The sequence below is a fragment of the Panthera uncia genome, chromosome F2, assembly GCF_023721935.1.
Source record: "Panthera uncia isolate 11264 chromosome F2, Puncia_PCG_1.0, whole genome shotgun sequence".
Taxonomy (NCBI): Eukaryota; Metazoa; Chordata; class Mammalia; order Carnivora; family Felidae; genus Panthera; species Panthera uncia.
The window spans coordinates 11389837-11415370 of record NC_064812.1 but is presented as its reverse complement, the minus strand read 5'-3'; the positions used below and the strand labels follow the sequence as shown (position 1 = coordinate 11415370).

Genomic DNA, 25534 nt, shown 5'->3' with positions numbered 1-25534 from the left:
GAGGGTGATTTAGTTTGAGCAACGTTTCTCAAAGCACCAGCATTGTATCAGCTAGGGTGTTTATTTACAGAATGAGGTGCGTGGGCCCCACACCAGACCTTAGAGTCTCTCTGGGTATGGTGGCCTGGGAATGTGCATTTTTGTTTCCCTCCCAGTTACTCCAAAAACACTCCAGGGTTCAATCACACAGGAACCTTAAGGCTCAATGGTACAGCACCAAGCACATGGGATTTGAAGAATGAAATCCTGAATGTGAAGACAGAGTCTGACATTGATTAATCGCCTATATAATCGGTAAGTCTCTCAAGAGCTCAAGGTAGCTGTACAATGGAGACATGCCCCACACCTCACATCCATCCCCTACTTCACAGAGCTGTGGTCAAGATCAAATACAGTCATAAAGACGAAACCACGCCGTAAACTTAAAGGTTACAAAAACGTTACTCACTGGAACCACTACTACTCAGTATCAAGTACACCGATGAACCTTAAGAAACTTCCCAGGCGGAAAAATGAGAACCAGCCACAAAACACATCCACTGGGAACGAAAACAGTTCGAGAGTTATCTCTGCAACAAAACCTTCATCTTCTACTTTCCGTTAGAGACGTGCAAAGAAGACTGAAAAGCCACAGGTGGCTCTTGCCTCAACGGTGCTTTTCTGCCCTCAAACACAGACTGGCGTGTGCAAGACTTTAACCCCACCTCTCACTTAGCCCCACAGCCCAGTGCTGCCCTAATTTGAGAGCGGAGAGACTGAACTACCTTTAACTACTGCAAACAAAAGTAAACTCTGAGTCTTCATGTGTGGACCACTGTCCCTTCCAAGTAAAGAAGTAACACCAGACCCTCCTGGCCTCCAATTCTCTCTTCCTTTTCAGAACAGGTCTCCTGTCACTGGGTGGCTTTGGAGAATCTAACCAATAAGAAAGGAGAGTCTTGGGAGAAAAAGTGAGCTGACTGGGACCCGGGGAGTCTTGAGAAAGAGATCGAGTAGTTATGGTTCACAATAGCACGATTACGGGTGAAACAAATGAGGTGCACACTGTAAAAACCTCCAGAGTAAAACCTCCCAATCATTGTGGTTTCTGACAGACGTATGGCTGAAATAGCTAGACATTATGAGGATTTTCGTGGTTATACTATGTTCCGTAATCTTTCTGGTGTCTGTTCAGAAGAGACCTCCTTTATTCAGGCACTCACTGCTTACAGAATACTTCTCATAATCTTAATAAAATCCTTTGATGGTTCCATGCAACTGAAATGACACAGCATAGATTCTGCTTTATCATGTGCCAAGTGTGACTAAGCATTCGAGAGGAATAACCAACCTGTTTGGCTCACAAAACATGGGAGAAACTTAAGACTGAACTGGAAATCATTTTCATGTATCATGTGGACTGCAGTGAGAAACAAAGATGGCCTGTGACCTCAATAAGTTTCTATATAAATATTTCTGTGCTCATGTAATTTTTGTGTTTAAACACAAAATAAGCAATGAGCAAGTTATCTTTTATGTTAGGAAAATAAATTACACTATAAATTAAACCTCTGTAGTCAAGATGTTATAATATGCTGTGATTTGCATTTAAAAATAGTCCAGCATTCAAGAAATGCCTGGCTGCCTCAGTCAGTAGAGCGTGCAACTCCTAAACTTGGGGTCCTGAGTTCAAGTCCCACATTTGGCCTAGAGCTTACTTAAGAAAAATAGAAGAAAAAAGAATCCTGCCTTAAAAAAACAATTCCACCATTATTAGGAGCTACAGTAGCTAAATCAAGTAGTGTAAGCAAGAGAAGACATCAAATAATAACAAGTTTATTTTCATTACAAGAAATACACAAAAGTAACAAAAATACTTGTAAAAACAGAAATATTAACACACTATATTAAGGGAAAAGAGGTTGTTTTTATAAAAGAGTTTGTATAGCATTACATTTGTAAAAAGATAAGTATCAGAGAGCTTTGTCTACAAATATAAAGAACGAACTGTGGAAGACTATATACACCGAAACATTAACAGCAGTTTATTTCAAAATGGTGAGATTATGTGATTTCCTTCTTTTGCTTTCAATTTTCCTGGGTTGGCTGAATTTTATTTACAATTAGCATGGTCTACTTTCATTAAAAAATAAACATGCCAAGAGGAGCAAAAAATGAAAGCCAAAATCTATAGCGAAGAAATGAAGCTATTTTCATCTGTGCATGCACACCACACACACACACACACACACACACACACACTCACTCTTTGTTGTAAAAATATTGTAACTGAAAATTTACACACAAGGTTACCAATAAGCAAAATGGTATCTGCACTTTTCTAACATGAACATATATATTCACATCCTTTGTATTATTCACGTTTTGAAGCATTTTCTTACATATATTTTTTCTGTACAGACGCACATGTACATATACACACCTGAGAGCATTTAGAAGACCTTCTACGCTATTGGGAGGTTGGTCCTTAAGAACTTTGATACAACCTTTCATCTAAGGAGAAGAAGAAATGGAAAAGGTAAAAAACTGTGTTTTCTCAAAGAACATTCACTATCGAAACAGTAGTACTTAAATTAGCACCACAACTATGGAACTCATGAGAAATTACATTCTGGAAATGTCAAAATTATTACTGTTAGAACAGGGGGAAAAAACTACGCAAATGCTATTTTCAGTTTCTCAAACAGAACTTTTTAAGAACCAAAGCAGAAGCAGCAGGCACACTCATGAGAAAACTACAGGGCGGCGAAGGGAAGACTTCCCGGAGAAGGTGTGGAGCAGTCTCTGAAAGGACGGACGGACGCAGTGCCAAGGAGCAGAGGAGCCTTTCCAGGCAGGCAAACACCTTGACAAAAATAGTAAAGTTTACCACATGTTGAGGACAGAATCTTGGGGAGTCACAGGGGAGTTTACAGAGGGCTTTGCAAGCCAGGACTTGCGAAGGAGGATTCATTTGGAACTTATGGGGCAGGGACTTGTTATGGGCCATTAGAAAGGGAGCAGCTCAGTGTAGACGGTGTGTAAAGATGGGCTGCAGACTGTGAAAATGTAGAACACGCTAGAAGAGCACAGCTTTGGAAACCATGGAGATGTGGATTCAAAATCCCACTCCATCATTCACTAGAAATTACACTATGTCATTTCCCTAAATTTTAGGTTATCTGTTAGTACGGGGGAGATAACATCTACATCCTAGAAGTATTTTCACAGGTAAGTGGGCAACAAGCATAAATTTCCTAGGACACAGTAATCATTCAATAAATGTTAACTCATTTATCTTTACAGAGGATGGACGTGAATAAAGAAAGGTAGGGAGACTGGCTGGCAATCAGTAATCTAGACACGAAATGCTGAGAGCCTGAACTACAAAAGGGAAAATGGAAGACAATTCTCACCAAACACTGGTTACAATTCTGATGAACCAGATGTGACTAGGAGAGAAATTAGAAAACAGAGGAACCAAGGGAGCTACTTTATTCCTAATATAAATTTGTGTAGAGACAAGCAAAGCTGACACCCAGATCTGAGAGCCACAAATTACTATGCCTGGGAGGGAGGAGAAAAATCTGTATTCTGTTACATAGTCTTTTTCCACTGGAGCACCTCTACTGACTTTGTCTATACATATGGAAATAAATCTTTTGTTTGAAATGGCCTTTGGTCAAAGAATGAAATTTCTGATGTCTGATCATTTATTTACACTGCCAAACAGGCAGAAGGACCGCTGGCGAGTACAAGGTCCAGCTGTCCTCCATTCTACTGCACTCGTATATGGCTGTAAACCATCCAGCACGATATGAGAGGCAACAGAAACCCACCATTATCAGAAACTATAAAACCGAGGTCTGTGACAGAGTGCAACCTGCAGCTCTTTAAACAAAAGCCTACGATCTCCACTTACGGAAATGGTTGAGAATTAAATAAAGCATTGTAACTTACATCAATTTTTGAAGTTTTGGCAAATGCTCCCACTGGATGTACGTGGTCATAGAGTATTATGACACCCACCATTACCCTCAAGCAGAATGACACTGTCTCTTCATTTGTAAATCTGCTTCTGTATTCCCTGGGGGGTAGAAAAGATATGGCTGGATGAGGCACATCACTACTTAAGGAGTTCATTCAACTTTCAGCTGATGCTGAAGGATACACTCTGTTGATATCTAAAAGGAATGCTAACATTATACCCTCCTTTCTCCATGGTGAGATTCCCAGGGAAATGAGGTTGATAGAGCGGTGATCACTTAGGTATTCTGATCTCTACATGCACCCTCTTGGTACATCACCCCTTTTGCTTGGCAGAGATGAGGCAAATTTAGAGAAATGAAAAGCCCCAAAGTAATAGCTTCAGGACAGGTGCTTTGTAAAGGCTGTTACCACCAATATGATGGAAAAAGCCACTTGCTTAATAGAGCAATATGTTTGCTATTTAGAAGCTAACTTATTAATCGAAGTATTACATCATTATATTACTGCATTCTAGTTTTACTAAAATTCAATCATATTCCTTTCTCGGGAAAAAGGGAAATAGAATTTTGTCTCTGCAGAAGGCAGCATGGCATGGCAGAAAGCGTCCAGAACCAGGATGGGACCATCCAGGCACATGGGTGGGGTTGGCCACCGTGCTTAAGTCCCTTCGCTTCCCAGGAGCTCACTCCCCTAAATGAAGATAATGATGAATGGTTGCCCTCCTACTTCATATGGCTTTCCAGAAAGATGATGTGCGTTAATAATGCTTTGGAAAATGAAAAGCTCCACAAAAACAAAAGTTATCTAATAGAACCATATGTTATTCAGGAATCCAGGAGGGATTCTTTCTGCCTGCTGATAAGAAAATCCAGCCAGAAAACACAGTGGTACATATGATAAATGGCTTGAAAGTGAAGGGAAACCCAGAAGAGAATTCAGATTAGTGTCGGATAAAAACCACAGACTGTGAACTAATACCGAGGGGCAGGGATAAGGAGAAGAGTTGGCAGCTCTTCCTTTTCCAAAGCGCTATTACACACATCATTTTGTTGGAAAGCCTTATGAAGTAGGAGGACAACCATTCATCTAGCAAAAGGGCAAGGTTCCTCACTGAAAAGGAGAGAATGCTTAATGAGAAGCATAACCAAAACACCAACGCTCTTCCCCCACCTCCAATAAGAGCACCACAAAACTCCCCACTCTGAAGAGTCTACGTTCTAAGTTAGCCTGACTGGTCTCAGGCACCTGAAAACCCACTGTACTTCCTACTCAAACCAGAAGTTACATGAAGCTTCCAAATTACTTTAATATCGTTCATATATTAACACTGGATACTTCAGATATACTTAATTCCCACCTTCCAAATAAGACATGTTCATATCTAGACACCAACTTCGGTAGGATTGTTAGAGTGAAAAAGATCAGCTAATACTCACGGTGTTTCGAGCATGACTCTGCATACGCTGGCCATGGTGCTTAGACAATCTGTGGTATTTTCTATTGGTAAATTTTTGTTCTGGAAAAGTATATAGAGAAAAAACAGTGAAAGTGATAGTTATTACTTAAGTATAATTTAAAATCCAGCACAATGTGGAAAACTGACAACTTTAGAATTTGGTTCCTACTCCTAATTTTTAAGAAAGCGGGCTAGATTCTAGGTACTGTTCTAAGCTCTAGGGATACGGCTAAAAGCTAGAGAACTAAGACCCTGTGCTCCTGAGAGTCACTTCCATTCTGGCTGAGTGGGAACAACCACTACATGCAGCCAGGGCCCCACAGGCCATGAGGTATGGGGAATTTATCCAAAGGACACTGGGAAGTCACTGGGAACACTTGAAGCAGAGGAAGAAAGGCATTGGGTTTTGTTTTTTTTTTTTTTTTTCAAGACTACTGGGGCACCTGGGTGGCTCAGTCGGTTGAGCGTCCGACTTCGGCTCAGGTCATGATCTCGCGGTTCGTGAGTTTGAGCCCCATGTCAGGCTCTGTGCTGACATCTCAGAGCCTAAAGCCTGCTTCAGATTCTGTGTCTCCCTCTCTCTGCCCCTCCCCCAATTGTACTCTTGTCTCTCTCAAAAATAAATAGACATTAAAAAAAAAAATTAAAAAAAAAAAAGATTACTTGGCTGTTCTTTGAAGAAAGGACCATCGTGGGGTCAGAGTGGAAAAAGTAAGGCCAGTAGGAACATGAATGCAGGTGACAGAGTGGTGGGCTGATGTGGAGAGGTAGAGGAGGACAGGGGCAAAGTTTTCAGATTCAGGATGTATTTTGGAGGAAGAGTCAACAAGACTATCTGATGGAAGAGACATAAGAGGTGAGATAAAGAAAGGAATTCAGGATGATAACCCCTAAGTCAGTTGCTTTTACAGTGCTACTATCAAGACAGAAAAGACTGCAGAAAGGGCTGGGTTTGGCCACAGTAACACTGAGGTGTCACCTAGACATCCAGAGGGAAGCTGCCAACAGGCAGGTAGATGTGTATGCGTGTGCCTCGGGGAAGGGGCAGGACTCAGTGCACGCGCACAGAAGACGGCAACGTCGTGAGGCCTGGACAGCTCACTCTGGCTGCTGACAGGACGTGTAACAACATAGAGAGTAACTGTCCAGGCAACACTTACCTCTGATACAAATTTTGTCGTGGCGTCACTTAAGGTTTTCAGCATTGGGGTTGCCTCAGCATAAAACAAAGACATTCGATTTGCCAATTCATTATTTACTTCATTTTCTCCTTCTGCCTGTGTGGAAAATAAGCACTTGATATCAGTTCATAAATTATTAAATATGATAACATTTATAAAAGAACCGAGGCAGAGTGACTGTTTCGCTAATGCTTGTTAAATTACTCTAATAAATACTCTTTCTTATATTTTAGACCCTCATGTGCATGTATATTTAAAAACAGGTTAAAAATGGTATTAAGCAATTTTTCAAAAAGAGTAACCTCTCTTAAAATATTTTACATGACATCAAGCAACTAAATAAAACCTTGCTGGGCTGTCTCCTGTAACAAGGAATGGCTCTAAATGCTACGGGGGCAGGGAGATGGCGAGGGCACGGCCTGGCCTCCATCTCAGGAGCACACAAGTATCCACAACAATAAGCTGAGAGGCAATGACAAAAAAAGGAGGGGAGAGAAAGACTACGTCTGACCGGAAGAAACAAAAATGGATTCTGAAGAGGCAGCTCTTGCAGGTGAGGGCGGGCAGGTACGCGTGGTATTACAACCAGACGGGATGAGAGCATGTTTTCAAATGACGTGGAGTGTAAGCCGGTGCACTCAGGGCAAGAAGGGGAAACGACTAGCGAAGAGTAAGGGTGGAAAGCAGGGCTGGAGCCAGACTGCGGAGGACCTTAGCTGTTGGCCTAAGTTCCTAACTTTCTTCTGCACGTAACAGGCACCACTCAGTGCGCTAGAAGAAAGAACAACAATTAAGTCAATTTTCTAAAGCAAGTTGACAGATGATGGTGGGCAGAGTGTACCAAAAAAGAAAAAGACCATGGGTCAAAAAAAGGAGTTCTCCTGCTGGAGAATGACTGCCGGAGATGCGGAATGAGGCTCTCGACTGGGACAGAAGAACTACGAGATGAAAGGGGGGACGGGGGCGAGGAAGAGACTGGAAAGATATTTCACTCGATAACAACTGGATTTCCCTTTAATTACTGAGGGTGCAAGATGGCACCCTTGTATTTGGCCTCGAGTGGTAGCAGGATGGCTATAGCAGAGGGCTGGCTGGGTGTTACGTGATCTGATTGGATCTGATCTGACTTTACACGGTGGGTATGAAAAAAACAGACGATAAGCTCAGCCTCACAGCAAGAACTGGTCTATGCAAAACCACACTGATGTAAAATAACAGAAGCTTCATGGAAGAGAAATCCTTCTTCCAACCAAGGGCCTTACAGCAGCCACTTCATAAAATTGTGATTCAATGAAAAAAGAGGAAGAAGAAGAAAAAAAAAAAAAAAAAAGAATGATCTCCCTTGTCATTTTCTTTAACCTCTTAAGCCACTTACTGCTCCTTACACACTCACATGATCTTTCCTTACTAAGCTATCTAGTTAAGGCTGTAAGGCTGATCCTAGAAATTTTTCACACCAATTAGCACAATGTAGGTCCTCAAAATACCTAAAGAAAAAGATATTTTCTTTCTATTTAAGGTTTTACTTCTGGTAGTTGACTCCCTGGAGGTAGAAAAGGGTAAAGACAAGGAGAAATCAAGGGAAATCAAGCCTTAATAAACCAGAAGAGATGTTATACTAGCCCAGGACCAGGCACAGAAGCGCTCATGGCCCACAACTCTGCTGACAACAGTACCCCTCCCATTCCAGGCCACCTTCTCTCCTGGATTCTTCCATGCTAAAACCATGGGGTCTCACAACCACTAATCCACAAAGTTTTTGTGCATTTAAAATGAAAATACACATGGGGGCCTGGCTGGCCGGGTCGGTGGAGCATACGACTCTTGATCTAGGGGTTGAGTTCAAGCCCCACAGTGGGTGCAGAGATTACTGAAGAATAAAATCTTTAAATGAACGAGTAAATAAATAAGTAACATGAGAATACACAGAGAAATTTTGTAAGTATTACTATATGGACAAGGAGCAGTTCTATTAAGTAGGCGTAGGGATCTGAGGCGCTAGGTGAAGAGCAGGGAAGCACCACGCATGGGCTGCTACGTCTTGCACTTTCCTCTCATACCTACAGTCGCCCATAGCTGGTTATTGACTATGTCATTAGCTTTAACTTGATCTGAGTGAATGAGCAAATGAACAAGCAAATAAGCGAATGCACTGAACAGATAAATTAACGGCTCCCATTACCACCCCCCTGATTCAAAGCATTGACTTACTGGAACGTTATTAATCCTCATACGACTCAATGTTCTTCTGTAATAGCTGAAATCATTCTGTATGGCGGGATTTGTCATCTAGAGACATTTATGAAAGAAAAATGTATTATGTACGCTAAATGATAGTGTAAAAAATAAGTGAAAAAATCTACTAAATACAGCCTTAACTAGTTAAGTAACATTCCCTAATTTGTAAACAATTTAAGAACTAGAACTGGTATCATCCACGATAGCTTTTTGCACTTAAATTATGTAACACTGTACTTAAGTCCTTACAGAACATATAAACCCTGTAGATGGTTTTACAGTTGTGATCTGAATACTTCCCTTCTTTTCAATAATTCCAGGAAATACACTAAAAGGTCGTTTCCCAAAAACCAGTATTACCAAATAAACAAAAATAAGAAGAAATACTTAGGTACTTGTTTTGAATTATTACAATAAAAGTATGAATATATGGTCAACAGGGCAATCCTCAGACTAAAATCATATATATAAATCCTTTGTGCTCAAAGTATTAATTAAACAAAATCGTTTCCTATTATGCAATCGTTAAAGACTGTAGTTAGGAATCCACCTGCTCTATTTATCAGACGAGGTCCCTGAGGTCCTGGAAAGTCAAAGGGCCTGTCTCACATGTGGTCACTGTAACAGAGCCCACAGTGGAACTCGGGTCTCCTGAGACAAAAGCTAGTTCTTGTTTCTCCACACTCCCTCCCTCCAACAACGTGGAGGTCGGGTGCACAGGGAAACAGAAAGATAGACACAAGACAGATGAGGAAGAGAAATGAAGGAGGGTAGGAAGGTAGGAAGAAAGGATCTTAACATTTTTATGTAAAAGGATGTTGAAGATAAACCGGGAATGAACAGAAAAGAAAAAAAGAGTATTAGGAAAGGTCAACAGTATATGCTTCAGAGATATTTTTTAAAATGAAACTAAATGAAGACTGAGTATTGGATAATTTGCTATTTGCTATGCATACAATGTATCAAAGATCTGCTACAACTTTTAAATCCAGTTCTCCAGGTTTTGCCAGGGGCCAAAGGACATCACGTAAACACTCAAACTAGGTCCCCAGGAGTCTCCTCCTACGCCCACGATTTCCATGCTGGCAAGGCCAGCATGGAGTCCTACCTTGAGTTCATCGAACCGGAGCGTGAAGTGAAGAATCTCCGCAAACTGTTTGGCAAGAGCCTGCTCTCGCTCTAGATGCTGCGTGGGAGAGTACGGGGTACTGGTCAAGGCTCCCAGAAGGCCTCTTAGTGCTGCTTCTAAAGAAAGAAAGATTAAAACGTTAAGCTGTTTGTATCTCTGATTTTTATTTATTAAAAAGCAACTTATAAATGTTATGGCTTTAATTCCCCAAAAAATAAGGTATCTTCAAAAGTCGTATTATCTAAGCATAATCACTCAAACTGAAGAGTGTTCAGTAGAACAAATTGGTCCCTTAAAGGGACCAATTCAGTTTTAGAATTCTGTAAACCCAAATGCAAAATAATGCAGAATGTGAATCTCAATTAAACATCAGGATCGAACAGCAAATTCTGAACTATCTTCACCATTCTATACAGTGTTGATTTGTATGAACTGGTAACGGTTCTGAGTAACTCCTTCAGTGGCATAGTGTCCACACAGTCAAATCTCTACATGGCTGTGAATGAATGAGCAACTTCTCATACTTTGAATATGCTCCTTATTTATAAACACAGACTGCTTTCTGTCGGATACTGAAGGACATAAAGTATTTGGTTTAATAGTTAGGTCTCAGTGTCTTAAGAGTTAGGCAACTTAGGAACACAATGAAAATATTCTAAATTCATCCCATAAGTAAAACGGTCCCTTCAAAGTAAGTGCTCCTTTTGGAATGCCAGACTAATAAATGTTGTGTTTAAAAATGGTAATACTGGAGTGTCTGGGTGGCTCAGTTGAGCATCTGACTCTTGCTTTCGTCTCAGGTCGTGATTTCACAGTTTGTGGGTTTGAGTCCCACAGTGGGTTCCGTGCTGACACTGTGGAACCGGCTTGAGATTCTCATTCTCATTCTCTCTCTCAAAATAAATAAATAAACTTAAAAAAAAAAAAAGGCATAGAAATCAAGCAATTCATTTAAAGATTTCAGAATCAGAAAACAAAGCCAGATTCCAGGGTCATGTGAATGGCTCAGTGGGTTAAGCATCCAACTTCGGCTCAGGTCACGATCTCACAGTCCGTGAGTTCGAGCCCGCGTCAGGCTCTGTGCTGACGGCTCAGAGCCTGGAGCCTGCTTCGGATTCTGTGTCTCCTTCTCCCCTCCCCCCCACTCATTCTCTCTCTTTCTCTCTCTCTCTCTCTCTCTCTCTCAAAAATAAATTAAAAGAACAGTAAAAACAATTCTTTTCAAAGAAAACAATGCCAGATTCTATTCTAAAAACACAGGAACTTATACTAGTAGATGGTGATCTGACATGAACAAATAAATATCAGATTAATAAGCAAATATTTATCAATAATAATAAATGTACATCAGATCATTAACCCTTAACTTAAAAATATACCAGCTGTACTACGTATGAAGACCCTACTAGGAACGAACATCCACACTGTGCACGTGACCCAGTCTCTCACTGACCTGTCACCTTCAACTAGGACATGAGCATCACAGATGGGTACACTCAGTTTCAAAGCAGTTAGACCCCCAAGAGTTCGGATAGTTAATGCCAGATGTTTTGGACTCTACAGCCCTATTCTTTTCAGCATAATACATAATAAACGGTCTCTCAAATGAAGCAACATTGTATCTATCCTCTGTAACCTTATAAAATATGAATCTATGGATTACGACACAGGAGATACTTCTTATGTATTATGTGCTGGTACTGAGCTAGCCATTACACAGACATTATCTGTCATCTACACAGTAACTCCAAATGACAGCTCTTATCCTTTTTTTATAGCAGGTCAGAAAACGTATGGACTGTCTACTGTGTGTCAAGCCCTGAGGATACAGAGATGAAGGCAGACGTGTTCCCTACGCCCACATGGAGCGTGACTATACAGAGAAGACACATTATTACGGTTGTGACGTGTGTTATCAAGCACATGATACAAAAGAAAAATATAGAAACGGGACCTCACCTAGTTGAAGGTTCAGGAAAAGACCTCTCTGAGTAAGTGACATTTGGGCTGAGACTTAGGTGTGCACCAAGGATGAATGAGAGTTTGCTAATAGGGCAGTGAGCCAGATGCTAGGCTGAGAAGAGCAAGACATAGCAGAAGTACAAGAGGACCAGTACAGGTAGAAAAGAGCACCGGGAGGAGAGTAACCCCGGACCAAAGTAAGATGCATATGATCTGTGTGCCAGATCAGGCATTCCGGTCTTGTCACCCTAATGTCCCTGGAGAGACTACTTAAGCAGAGTAGTGACATCATCAGATTGACATTCATAAAAACGCCACTTCATCTGGGCTGTGTGCAGAACTGAACTGGAGGAGTATGGCTGGCTTACAGAAGTGCATGAGTGCGTGTGAAGGTCAATTAAGGAAAACCTAGTTTAGCCATTTTGAAAAATGGGTTACTCATCTCCCAGAATTCATTCCATCTGTCAGTATTAATGTAAGTTAAGTGGAAAGCAAGGTTTGAAAGATATGAGAACAGTAAAAACTTAAAAAAAAAAACCACACAAACACCAATACTGTTATAGGCTGTTAAAGAAAAAAAGAAAATTGCATTTCCTAGATTTTATCAAGTCTCAGGGTTAATTTAGCATTCAAAGTGCTCTACACTATGGGGGATGGCAGACCTTTCCCCCAAGGAGTGGAGTCCAGTCACTTGGCTGGGTTGGGATGGCCAGGAACCATGCCGGAGGACTTCTGTCCTTAAATGGCTGGAGTCCTCAATGGCAAATCTATGAAACAAAAAGTCATCTCAAGACGATGGCACTGCTTATCTGCCTCTGAGGCACCTAGACCAGCCTCCCATCTTGGAGGGCCTCTGTGGACACAAAAGAGTCGTGCTAGCCCACACTGCTGTGTGTCAATAGAGGAATCAGAGACAGAAGATCCCAAAAGGTGGTTCAGGTTTCTGGCTGAGTTGTAAAGAAAGGGAGGTCAAGGAAGAAAGGATGTAGGGATCAGTCTCCCTGGTGCAGCTCCTAAAACAAAACCACGTGATTATGATCCTCAGAAAAGGTAGGTGACAAGACGAAGTTAATAGACTACTAAGCCCTAAATTCTGGAAGAAATTAACTGGTAGATCAGTGCACAAGTCCAAGCTATATAAGAAGGCTGCAAGCAAGAGATCAACTGGGAGAAATGATAAAGACAGAGTAGTCCACAAGGTAGAACAGTAAGGGGAAATAACTGGATGCCTTGGAGCGGGAGGCCTCTGTGGAAAGTTCCCCTTTAGAAACAAGCATTTATTCCCACTGCTGCCATCCACACCTCTAACAAAGATTTGTCTGAGAACTTAGAATTCTCAGAAGAGAACACCAAAGATGTGGACTGTGGGTGATTTAACATAGCCAAGAAACATGGCCACACTCACGGCGGGCAATCCAGCCCAGTGAAAACGAGCAACATATTGGAAAGAGCTACTCATTATGACCCCAGGAGATGGTCCCCATAACAAGCCCTTGGAACAGGAGGAAGACAAAAGAAAGACAAAGCAGTCTGTTCACTGTCTGATCATCATACAACCTTCCCTGAGGTGGCTGCCTCAACTGGGAAGGCCTTAGACTGAAACAAGCAAGTCCAGGCATTTCCCAGGCCAGAAGGTTAGCCTTGTCAACAAAAGTCAGTTATCTTCCAAATCAGGCAAGTGATCGCTTCCCTGTCTCCCTACAAACATGCCAGCTGGCAAGGGATCAGGGTCCCTCTTCTGGAGTACACACCACAGTGTATCTGTGGTGCTCAGGCCAAGCAACCTTCTCCTTGGGACTGCAAGATTCTGAAGGATCATGTGTATCATGACAGTTATGTGCTGCTTTGTGGGCTATCTGTAACATTTATCCTCAGCTGTGGCTCAAGTAGGAAGAGAAGAGACAAAAGGTTTAGTGAATATAAACCAGAGGGCTCACCAGACTCGAGGTCCAGCCAGGATCCTGAAGCCCAGAGAACTTAAGTCATGTGGTCAAGACCACACAACTGATATGTGGCAAACATCAGATTTCAAACAGGAAGCTATGCCTCCAAAGCCTAAAATCCATTATTATTGCTTCCCCTAAATACTCAACACATACTTGATATATCAGATGTGTCTATTCATTAATTAATCGTTCACTCACTCAACAAACACAGAGTTCCTATCATACGTAAATAAGGATATGCTTCGGTCAGCAAGGAAACTGGAAACATTACTAACCAGGTTACTGGCCAAGAGATGAGGAGTAAACCATCCCCTATTAAATGTGTACTTCGCTCATAACTTCACAGAAGCTGCTAGAGCAATAAAAGCTCCAGGCTCCCACATGACAGTACAAAAAATGACAGCCTCTTACTACTACGTATGTTGCAACATCCCTCTACCGAAATGGAACACACACTACTAGCCTGATTTAATTCCAACAGTTAAAACATAAGAGAACACGTAAGCCTGACTGGTTTGGCCTCTTTTACAATTATTCTTTTTTTAGTGGCAAATGCTGAGACCAAGATGAGCCTGAGTAGGCCTGAGCACCATCTACAGCAGTGAAACTACAAAGGCAGGGACGAACTACCAGCCCAAGAAAAACTCTAAATATGAAGGAGTCAAGATAATCCCGATTAAAAAGACAAGTTCTCAAAAAATAAAAACAAATAAAAGATTTAGGTTCTCTGGGGTTACAAAACTACGGACTGTTTGGTGTTTGGACAAAAGGTCAGGCAGCATGAAAGAACTATTGGTCACGCTTGAGAAAATAAGTTACATTCTTCTTTCCAATAAGAAAGAAAATTTATACCAACACTTCTATCTCAATTATTATTTCTGTGTACGTTAAACAGTCTGTACTTCATCTAAGGAAAAACAGCAATTCTCTTACTTTTTAAAACATTTAGCCATTTTTTAAAAAATTGAGCTTCAACTTTCAAGCAGTTGGCGGACACAGTGGCCGAGTAGCTAACACGAAGGTACAGAGAGCAAGATATAAATTACCAGGAAGTGCTAGGGACCTACTGCAAGCTGGAAAGCACAGCCCTAAACTAGCGAACACAGAGATGGCTCCAGCTGACTGAGATGCAGACTGACCGATTCTTGCCTCAGCTACTGGTTTTTCCTGAGGCAACTGGAGATTTAAAAACAACAACAACAAAACACAGAACCCAAATAATTACCATTTTTGCTCCTGGCAACTTATGTCTTTCAAATCATTCCAGCAGCTAACTAAATCTTCCCTGCTCTGCCTCCTCTTTCTCCAAGAAACCGGGACTCCAATTTTGCTTACTTACTGAATGGAAGGCACAATTCTGACCTCTGAATAATTTTTCCCAAGCAAGGGAGAAAGCGAATGATTTCCAATGCTTTCCCCTAGGTAACTTTGGGCATCTCATCAGCTTCCTATTTCTTATGTTGTACACTTTTAGAAACATGAACTGATCATAAGCAGCAATGATTTTAAGAACACAAAAACCTAAATAACCCAAAGGGCCTGAGGATTAGTTCCCACTTATGGGAAAGGATTTGCTGTAGGGAGAAATTCTACCAAGTGGTTTCTCATACTAGGATGCTTTAGGCTACACAAAATTCAGACATTTTCCTTGTGGAAGTTATAATTTGTGGAGGGAAATGGCCTACATAAATTAAAGAGCTGAGTTGACAGGGATGAGATCATGCTGTAATCTTACAGTCTAACAAGACTGCTGTACCTACGTAGCAAACAAATTCAGTGACGTGCACATAAAATACTACATAATTCCTTATTAATAAACGTCTTTTTCACTAGGGAAGTCATAATTACAAAACTTTCAACTTACCTAACCTCTGAGAAAATTCATAAAATTTCTTTAATTTGCCTACTAGTGGAACAACCGCGCCCCAAGCCTTCTCCTGCAACTTCTCATCTGCTGGATGCTGGATCGCCTTCAAAATCCAAAGAATAAAAATAGTTAGATCTTTAAAAATCACAACGATCTTATTTTCACATGAAAATACAGGTTTCAGGAAACAGAGGAAGCCCTGGTATACGCGATAAAATAGGACCAGTCTTTCAAACCATTAGGCAATCTTTCTTGAATACAGAGGGTTACTCTCAAAGAAATGTATTTTCTTGCTTTCATCTTTCTTTTGCTTACAGGTGCTTTTCTTAATCCTCTATGGAACTTAATGCTTTTTTCAACAATCTGGCTTGCTCTCTCCAACGTCTTCAAACAAGCTAAACACACTATCTGAAAGTTGAAACTCATAATCAAGATGGCGGGTATGGCGGGGAGGCCCTTCTTATAAACACTATCAGGAGGTACTGACATGTTTAGATTTCCCCAAGGCGCGAGTACTCTGACTCCAACCACGCTAAACTGAAAAACAAGAAAGCAAAATAAAATGGAAACCAGAGAGATTTACGGAATGCTCTGAATAAGCTACAAACTAAATAAACAGGCCATGTATTATTTACACAGTGTACTTTATCTGCTTGCCACTATATTCAAATTTTCTTGATTTAAAAAAAAAAATTTTTTTTTAACATTTATTTTTGAGAGACAGAGCATGAGCAGGGGAGGGACAGAGAGAGAAGGAGACACAGAATCCGAAGCCGACTCCAGGCTCTAAGCTGTCAGCACAGAGCCCAATGCTGGGCTTGAACCCACAAACGGTAAGACCGTGACCTGAGCCGAAGTCGGATGCTCAACCGACTGAGCGACCCAGGCGTCCCTTGCTTTTTTAAATACAAAATGTTTTTTTTTTTTTTTCAATGTTTTTTATTTATTTTTGGGACAGAGAGAGACAAAGCATGAACGGGGGAGGGGCAGAGAGAGAGAGGGAGACACAGAATCGGAAACAGGCTCCAGGCTCCGAGCCATCAGCCCAGAGCCTGACGCGGGGCTCGAACTCACGGACCGTGAGATCGTGACCTGGCTGAAGTCGGACGCTTAACCGACTGCGCCACCCAGGCGCCCCAAATACAAAATGTTTTTAAATGATATTCAAACACGACAGGATTCTGAAGTGAATCCTATTTATGTGACTACCTAGAAATATTTGAAGGAAATCTGACATTACACGTTAACAATACTGATTTCACGTTAATAGGAATATTCCAAAAGGACTGTGATACTACTCTCACATATATGAGGAAGTTCTATAAGCCTCGAGCCCCATCTTAGCAATGTTTTGTATCAAGTGGTACAACTTTATTGTCCAAGAAATAAGCAAACAGATAAAAATTAAAAGTTGTTTTTCTTCTGTTGAGAAGCCTATCTAACTTTTCTTGCAAGGATCTAAAAATTATTTTCAAAATATTAAACTCATTCTCATAATATCAAAACACGCAGGCAAACGTCACCCACTTTCACAACTGAGGGAGTCAAAGACTTCCCCTGACCCTGTCCTGCCTGGATTTAGAAGTGGACACTGGCTGCTCTTTTAGGACAACATGTTATGGTTCTCGTAATTCTGATTCCTTCTCCTTTCACATGGTTTCACTGCTGTTAGGCAACATTTTTGGTACAGCACCCAGTACGGCCCAACACAGAGAAGGACACTTTGTAAACGGCAATGGTGAGACTGTCATGTAGCGGATATTATAACTCTCATTTTCAGAATTGTTAAAACTGGTATAGATATATCAAAACATTAGCGGAGAGCTCTTATTTCCCTCTCTAATAGTGGTAACCCTGGAGAATGAGCTTTGTGTATTTAACAGAGTCTACATTAAATCAAATTTTATTCTGTTTCAGTCATGTTTAATAAAATACTATTTAAGCAAAGATATATCAACTCCACATCCTCAGTATAGGTTTTTACATTTCACCTTCCACTTTAATACTCCTGCACCAGATACTCACATCGCAGAAAATATTATCTGAAAGGCTAAGTTATCTGGTGCAAGAGTACAAATAATTTTGATAGATCTTATTTTTACCCACTGCCAAACTGACCTCCAAAAAGGCATTTTATAATAGCACTTGCATTAAGACTCCTGTTCCTTCGTAAACCAACCAGTACTGAGCTTTTAACAACTTAGCATCATATACAATAAAACTGCTTGAGAGCAGTATGCGTTATCAGTAAATGTGAACATTTTTCTATAGACTGTGCTCTTTTATAGGTAGAATAGTTGTTTATTTAAGTCTTCATATTGACAGTTACCTAGTTACATCTGTTCTTTGTATCTTTGTATATTGGTACAATCAGCTTTTATTTGTACCTTCCTTTCTTAAATTGTTTTTCTATTATTCAGAAATACATTCTGCTTATAGACTTAAACCCAAACATCAATATGCATTCCTCAGTGAAAATTTCTTCAAATGCCTGAATGGTTAAACACTTAGCCTAAATCTACAGATTTTAATGCTGTTTTTAAGAGTTTTCTAGCTTACATATTTTATATCTATTTACTTATTTCTCTGTCCTTACTTCCTTTACCAAGGAATGAAATGAAGGTACCTTTGTACTAAGTCAAAAGGCCTGGTCAGGTGAATTTCTTACCATTACTGGTTATTCTCCCCTTTTCTTTTACTATTCTTCAAGTGTTATTTTTCTATATGAACTTTTTTCTTCTTTTTTTTTTTTTTTTTAACTTTGCAACATTTATCTACTTTCCCACCTGACCAATCATGGGATGCCACAAGTGCACTGAACGTGGCTTCGGCACTGAACTGAGTGACTATAATGTCTTATGGAGAACCCCAACCTTTGGTCACAGCATTTAGGGCTCCTGGTTTCACATCCCCACAAGTTCTCTTTGAAATGGCTTATATAGAAGCTTTTCTATCATTTTACCCTCTTCCAAAAAATTACAACTGCATTCAGTTAAGTTGACATATACATTACAATAAGTCAATATAAAGACTCTGGGGGGAAAAAAACTTTCATTGTAGTGAGCCTTTCCACACAGAAGCAGAGTAACCCTTCACTTGGCAAGTTTAAAAAAAAAAAAAAAAAAAATCCTAAGGGTTTTAACCTTAAAAACAGGTAATGGTCTATATTAAATAGGTAATGGTCTGTATCTCTATAGCAAATGAGATGTTTTTTCTTTATTGTTCATAGGTGACAACTGTAACCAGCTGATCAGAATTCAATCATAAAACAAACTTTTAAGAAATCTAATGATATAATACTGAACAATTAAAAATAATCTGTAGCACTAATAATCAACAAGGAGAAACATTTTTAGAGCAACTTGTGAACTGTTGTGACCTATAGGGAAGAAATTAATTTCTCATTAGTTAATTTAAGATCGTGTTTAATCATTTGAACATTTCATAAATGTTTGATTTTTCAAAATATGTTCAAATGTTTAGAACTTGAATTTCACAGAAATGGTTACATGCCTTCACTTATTGAAATCTTAAGGTTTCACTTAAGCTAATGATATTGGCGAGATTAGTCTAAGCTTTTGTATTTCTTTCTTCAACAGTTACTAACTGCTTACTAAGCACTGTGTTAGGTGCTGATGACACAAAAATTAGTAATAAACCAGGTTTATCCTCCTCAAGCTGGAGGTGGTAGTGGAGTCATAAACTTTACGTTTCAATGGTCTTTTCAAAAAGAAATGATTACCATGAAAGAAACGTGTGCACAGCACTAGGGCAACAGAGTAAGGGGGAAGTAACTGCTGGGATGTGAAGGAAGGAAAGTGTACATGTGCAAGACATTCAGGCAACAAACAGTCCAGTGCATGAGAGGTAAAAAACAGAATTCACGTTAATCTGTAATTTCCCTCAGCTAATGATATTACCAACAGCTAATCTAAACCAGAAACCCTGGAATCATTTGTAACCCCCCCTTTCTCCCTCATATTAACCATCCAAAAGCCAAAAACCTGTGGCCCCTTAGCCCGAAACATTTCTTGAATTGTTTCCTGGTGCCTGCATTTAATTCTGCCTTCACTAATACTCCAAGTATCATTAGACGAATGGAGTTGGATGTGGACCGTCAACCCAGCGTCAGACTGCTCCTTGACAACCTCTGTGCACTGTTGGTTATACCCAAGAATAACAGAAGCAGAAGGGTGGGAAAAAATGAAGAAACAGAGCTATGTCTTCAAGAAATACAGATAAGGGCCCAGAGGCCAGGGAGTTTCTTTGGGTGGTACAGGGCACCTGATTTTGTGTATACTCTGATGGGAAGAAGTCAAGCAGAAACCAGAAACACAAAAGATCTAATTAAGAGAAGGAATAATTAATAAAGTTCCAAGAGGAGGACGCAGAACAAAGGCAGAGAAATAAATCTTGGTAACAAGTAGAGACACAGCTTCTTCAGAGAAACAGAAGAAGTGGAGTAAGAGATAGATGGATAGAAACCTAGATAAGTTCAGAGGCTCACGAGAAGCAAGCTGAGACCACACCAAATATTTGCTTCATGGTGTGAAGTCATCAGACAGAGCTGGGGGAGTCCAGACCACAAGGATGATAGCAGCTTTCTCCTAAGAAGCATGGGAGGAAGGAAAAAAACAGACCGGCAGGACAAAAGGCCACAGAAAGCTACGTTCTCTCCTCTTCTCAAAAAGAAAAGTATAAATAGTCCCCATTGGATACTGTAAATTTCAGGTGGAAGAGCAACCAAAAAATAAACAAAATTTTAATATACAGAAATTATGTATTTATACAACATTGTTTTCCTTTTTACCCTTGTATCAATGCAACCACTTTTGAAATAATGCAAGTGATCTTCCTTTAAATGTAACACTTAATATGCAATAGAGAATTTGAAAGTATATACAAAACAACAGAGATTAAGAAGAGGGACGTAGTGAATTTTAGTTTATCGGAAAATGTCTCAACATGCTTTACCTCTCGTATTTCATGGCCAGCTCCTCTGTATGACTGCAGATCTTCCAAGATACCTTCTGCATCTTTTAATACTACATTCACCTGATTATAAATTTCCTTCTCAGACTCTGTAGGCTGGGCATCTAAATAGCAGGAAAGCACAAAAAAATTTACAGTCACATGATTTTTTTTTTTTTTAAGTACATGTATAACTCTAAACAATGAAGAATCTCAATTTCTAAAGATGCCTAACATTTTATTCAATGTTAACTTCACACTTCTTAGAAAAGACTGGTAATTTTTTCATACTTCTACATTTGAATAATTAGCCTCAAGTTTGTAAATATCACAAAGGAGCAAGGAAACATCAAACATTATTATTTAAAGTTACAAATCATGGCTTGGTATATATCGTAATCATTACCGATGACTGTGAATGCATGAATAATGATTTACTTTAATCCAACAGAAATGCAAGGTCTACTAATATATCTTGTTCATCTCCAGCTTAAGACTCCCAACTATTTTCCTACAAAGTTCATTTTAATGACTAAGTTTTGATATGAAAAATTAAAAACTATTTTAAAAGAATAGTAGTTAGATGCTCTCCTTTTCTACGGACCGCTTTAAATTCTGTGCCAATGAACTTCTGTGCTGATGAGCACAAGGTCAAGAGTCCTGTGCAGAGGAGTTCAACTTATGACATTGCTCCAGAACGAGTAGGCTGCTGAAAACCAGACACTTTCAGCTGCAAAGCTGTTATTGAAATTTTGAAATACGAAATCAAAAGCTAACTCCCCCCATTCTTGGGGCTGAGTGAGAGAAAAATGAAGGGAGAATTACAGTCATAAAAAGCATAATCAGGAACACAAACATATGGGCATTTCCACCACCTGTGGTGTCAGCCACAGAACATATGCTAATAGATGACTAAATCTGGATTTCTCTCTGCTAAACTCGAGGTAACAGAAATCCTGTTTTTAATAACTTGGTCATTTGTTTCTCTAAGGAGGAATAAATCTTTTTTATTTAATACTTGGTGTGTGTTTTTTTGTTTGTTTTTGGTTTTTTTTGCTTGGAGAAAAATGGGCAATCTGTGAAACTGAGTTTCTCATAAATCATTCCAATTAGACCATGTTCAATGCTACAGTTAAGGCATGAAGCACTGAAAATGATAAACACCGTGATTAACATGTTTTAGAGAGGAACTGTGCTGGCTGAATTCCTCCACACAAACATTTTTCTTCCGGGGAAAGGGGAGGCAGACCAAATCGATAGTATGAATGGAGAGCATTTCTGAGAACTCCCTTTTGTCTACCACTTGTGAAACTACTACTTAGACTTCTCTGCACCCACTTCACCTCCCCACAAATATACAATGTCTTTCTTTCTTTCCTTAGAAAAGTTAAAGAAACTTAGTTCACACTTAAAACTAGGGAGTCCACATGCCCAATAACTGTAACGTATTTATTTTGCACATGGGCAAGTCAGAATTCAATTCCACCTCTTAAAACCTGCCAACTAGTCAAAATACACCAGTTTTTTTTTTTTAAATCAACAGAGTATCAAATTTTAACTTCAACATACTCAAAAAGTACAGCAACAATAATAGAGTATCATTCACGTGCAAAGCTAACTTAAGAATTTGTGTTCTCATATCTTGCCTTATTTTCCAAATCTCCTCTAAAAAATCATCTACTTTTTTAATAAAAATACTGTGACAAAATAGTTACACAAGAGGAGCCAAATTAAAAATACTCTGTGTACAAAGTCATAGAGGGATTACTAGGAGCAAATACTGATATTGCAGCTAAATGGTTTTTTTAAAAATCAGGGTTTGTCATTTAGCTGAAGTAATTTTCACATTTAGCCAGACCATAATCTCCAAAGTAACAGACACACACTAAAAAAAAAAAAAAAAACAAAAAAAAAAAAACAACACACCTCACAACTTTTATACTTACACCAGATGCAATAGGGAAAAATACTTTTCTTACATGCAAAACAGCAGTGTTATACTTTTTCATGGAATTGTGAAACCACAGACATGACATCAATAGTAGACACAGATCATCATTTTACTTCATGAAGTGGGAATTCATGACAAAGGACAATATTTTGACTGTTATATATCAAAAGAGATTTGTCAAGTTTGAAAATACTGAACCGTATTTTTGGTATGGTGACTAGAAGTTAACAGAAAAATGTAACACTGAGACTTACATACAAAAGAAACATTATCAAGTAGATTTAAGTAGACCTTGGAAGTGGTTAATAATTATTAAAAGTTTAGTAAGTACCAAGAAATTTAAAAATAAAGGAGAAGATTCCAGTTCCCCCTAAGGGTGGAAAAAATACCCAGCACCACACTGATTAAACACTGTTTAGACTATCACAGGAAAGTCACATTTATAATTTTGAAAGCTGCTGCAGACTGCTGTAGATATGAAGACAAACAAAATAGCAGACAGGTAATAAGCACCACGTTACTGACAGCAAGTCATGCAAAAAGGTGGGAGAAAGACTATAAAAATAAAGCTTTTTTTCAAAAAATGGTATCATATAATGCAACCAAGACTTGTCACTTTGATTTTTCATGGCAAAGAATGAAACACTGTATTACCTAGAGAAAAATCTACCACTTAACCAGCTAACAAAAGGACAAAATAAAGTATCAACTACTGGGAGTAGGAGTAGTGATCAGTCACCAGGCTAAGTTTTAAAAGGCTGTTCAAGGGAATGGAAAGCATGTTTTAGTCGCTCTCATTGTTTGCAGGTAAAATTAAGTATTGCAACAATTTTGTACCACTTTCCTATTAAGGAGTCACTGAAAATAACTGCTGAAACTCGATCTGTTCTGGGACAAAGGGGGCAAAGAGCAGCTATAGAAGAAAAATAACAAAAAGCAAATCGCGTAAAAATTGCAACTGTGACACGGAGTCGTTCTGCTTTGGTCTTGCCCTCAATCATGCGGTAATATTTACGATCTGTCTCCAGAAGTCTCATCGAGGCAGGGACCTCAGTGCACAGTGCATACACTGTATACAGCAGGTAAACTCAGTACCCAGCAGATTTTCTGTAACACGTATTTGGTGAAAGAATGAGAAGGTACAGAGATATAAATACACCTCCAGCATAAGTTAAAGGAAGCTATAATGCATTTTTACCTCTGTACAAATATAATCCTACATCATTTTAGAAAAATAAATCTAAAAAAAATGCCAGAATAAAGATATCCCAAAATACAGGGCAAAAGCAACTGAAAATATGCAAGAGGTAAAATGGGAAAATAAAGTTAGACTACAAGAGTGGATATCAGTAGTTTTACAAGATTGCGGGGGACAAGTCACACAAAAGACACGAGAATTAGAGGAAATGTATGACTAAATGGAAAGGCACTTTAACAAAGAATCAGAGAAAGTAAGACTCTATTCCTCATTTATAAGCCACCACCTGTTTACTCTATTTTGGTCTACCTGGAGATAAGTAAATCGAGTTAAGTAACAAATACTAAACTTCTACCATTTATAAAGCATTATGTGAAGGTTGGAGAGGGACATAAAAATAAATAAAAGACCCTCTTCACCCGAGAACCACAATTTAATGAATATATACAGTGGTTATTCAGGCTAAAGATCTGTCATTAGAAACAGCTCTTAATGTCATGATAAAATAAGAAATTCCAAAAACCAGAAGAGGCTACACAGCCCCCAATTCAATGCTCTTTTATATACTGCCATTAGCATAACTGCTGCCAAAATTCATGAGGCAGTTCTGGGCTTGTATCTTAATTGAACCATTATTCTTAAAATAAAATCATACAGGTATAATTTCAGAAAAAGGCCCTCTTTCTAGTACACCTCAAGGGTAGATAACAATGTCTCACTGAACACAGAAATGTCACCTCATGCCTTAAGACCTTTGTAGATGCTGTTCCTTCTCACTACAGTGTCCTTCCACTACCTTGCCCTGAAACATTCTAACTCACCCTCCCACAACCCAACTCAAAGGTCACCATCAGAAAGTCTTCCATGATGTCCAAACTACTCGCTGCTAGGTACGGTTAATTCCTTGTGATCTACACCTTGAATGTAATTATGTAAATGAAATTATCAGTTTGCATTTCTAACTTACTAGACTGAGAACTCCCCAAAGGCAGGGGTTGTATCTTAGTTATCTCTGCATCCCAACATCTACTGGCTGGCACACAGGGGGCAAGCCTTAAATGTGGAACTGAAGTGGAAACCCGTACATGTACCTGCATGCATGTAAATTAAAGGAGTAATGACTTACAGACATCTTCATTTTATAAACTACAGGATTCCATCAGATGCTTTATATGCACAAGAATACTTAATGTGTACACAACTTGATACAAAATATCAGTATATCTATCTGTATGGAATTATTTCTGTAAGTTGCCCAACCATAGAAATGCAGTGAGCCAGATTTACTCACTGTAAATCTAGATTTATTACTCGCTGTAAACAGATTTATTATTATACTATTCCATCATTCTGAGTGATGGAATGATGGAACAGTATAATAATAAAGTCAAATTACTCTCGTAACCTGAACATTATCGTTCAACCTGGAACAATGTTAACACCAAATATTCTACTTAATAAAAGAACATGGCTTTATTCTCAGTAATCGCCAGGAACTGGCAAGTCAATTGTGTTGACAATTCTTAGTCTGGCCTACAACCGTTGAAGAGAGGACCCATGTGATGGGCTAAAAAGTCCCTAAAATAGTCTAATGATAAGATAAATTTTCACAAATGCATATTTCCAAAAAGAAGAAAATACGCAAATAGATGAAAGATAAAATTGA

The 25534-nt window shown here is 39.3% G+C and overlaps 1 protein-coding gene across 14 annotated transcripts in view; it reads right to left on the bottom strand.

Annotated features, from left to right (window-relative positions):
• CYRIB (CYFIP related Rac1 interactor B) overlaps positions 1–25534 on the bottom strand; it is a 104066-nt gene that overhangs the window by 3558 nt on the left and 74974 nt on the right. For 13 of the 14 annotated variants that reach the window (XM_049633483.1, XM_049633478.1, XM_049633473.1 and 10 more), the window contains 8 exons: positions 20723–20844; positions 15746–15851; positions 9953–10089; positions 8818–8895; positions 6586–6702; positions 5406–5485; positions 3940–4066; positions 2423–2493 (listed from right to left, as the gene is read on the bottom strand). In XM_049633483.1, coding sequence (XP_049489440.1) covers positions 2423–2493; positions 3940–4066; positions 5406–5485; positions 6586–6702; positions 8818–8895; positions 9953–10089; positions 15746–15851; positions 20723–20844 — 838 coding nt within the window. The remainder of the gene's footprint in view (positions 1–2422; positions 2494–3939; positions 4067–5405; positions 5486–6585; positions 6703–8817; positions 8896–9952; positions 10090–15745; positions 15852–20722; positions 20845–25534) is intronic. The other variant, XM_049633485.1, reaches the window with a different exon arrangement.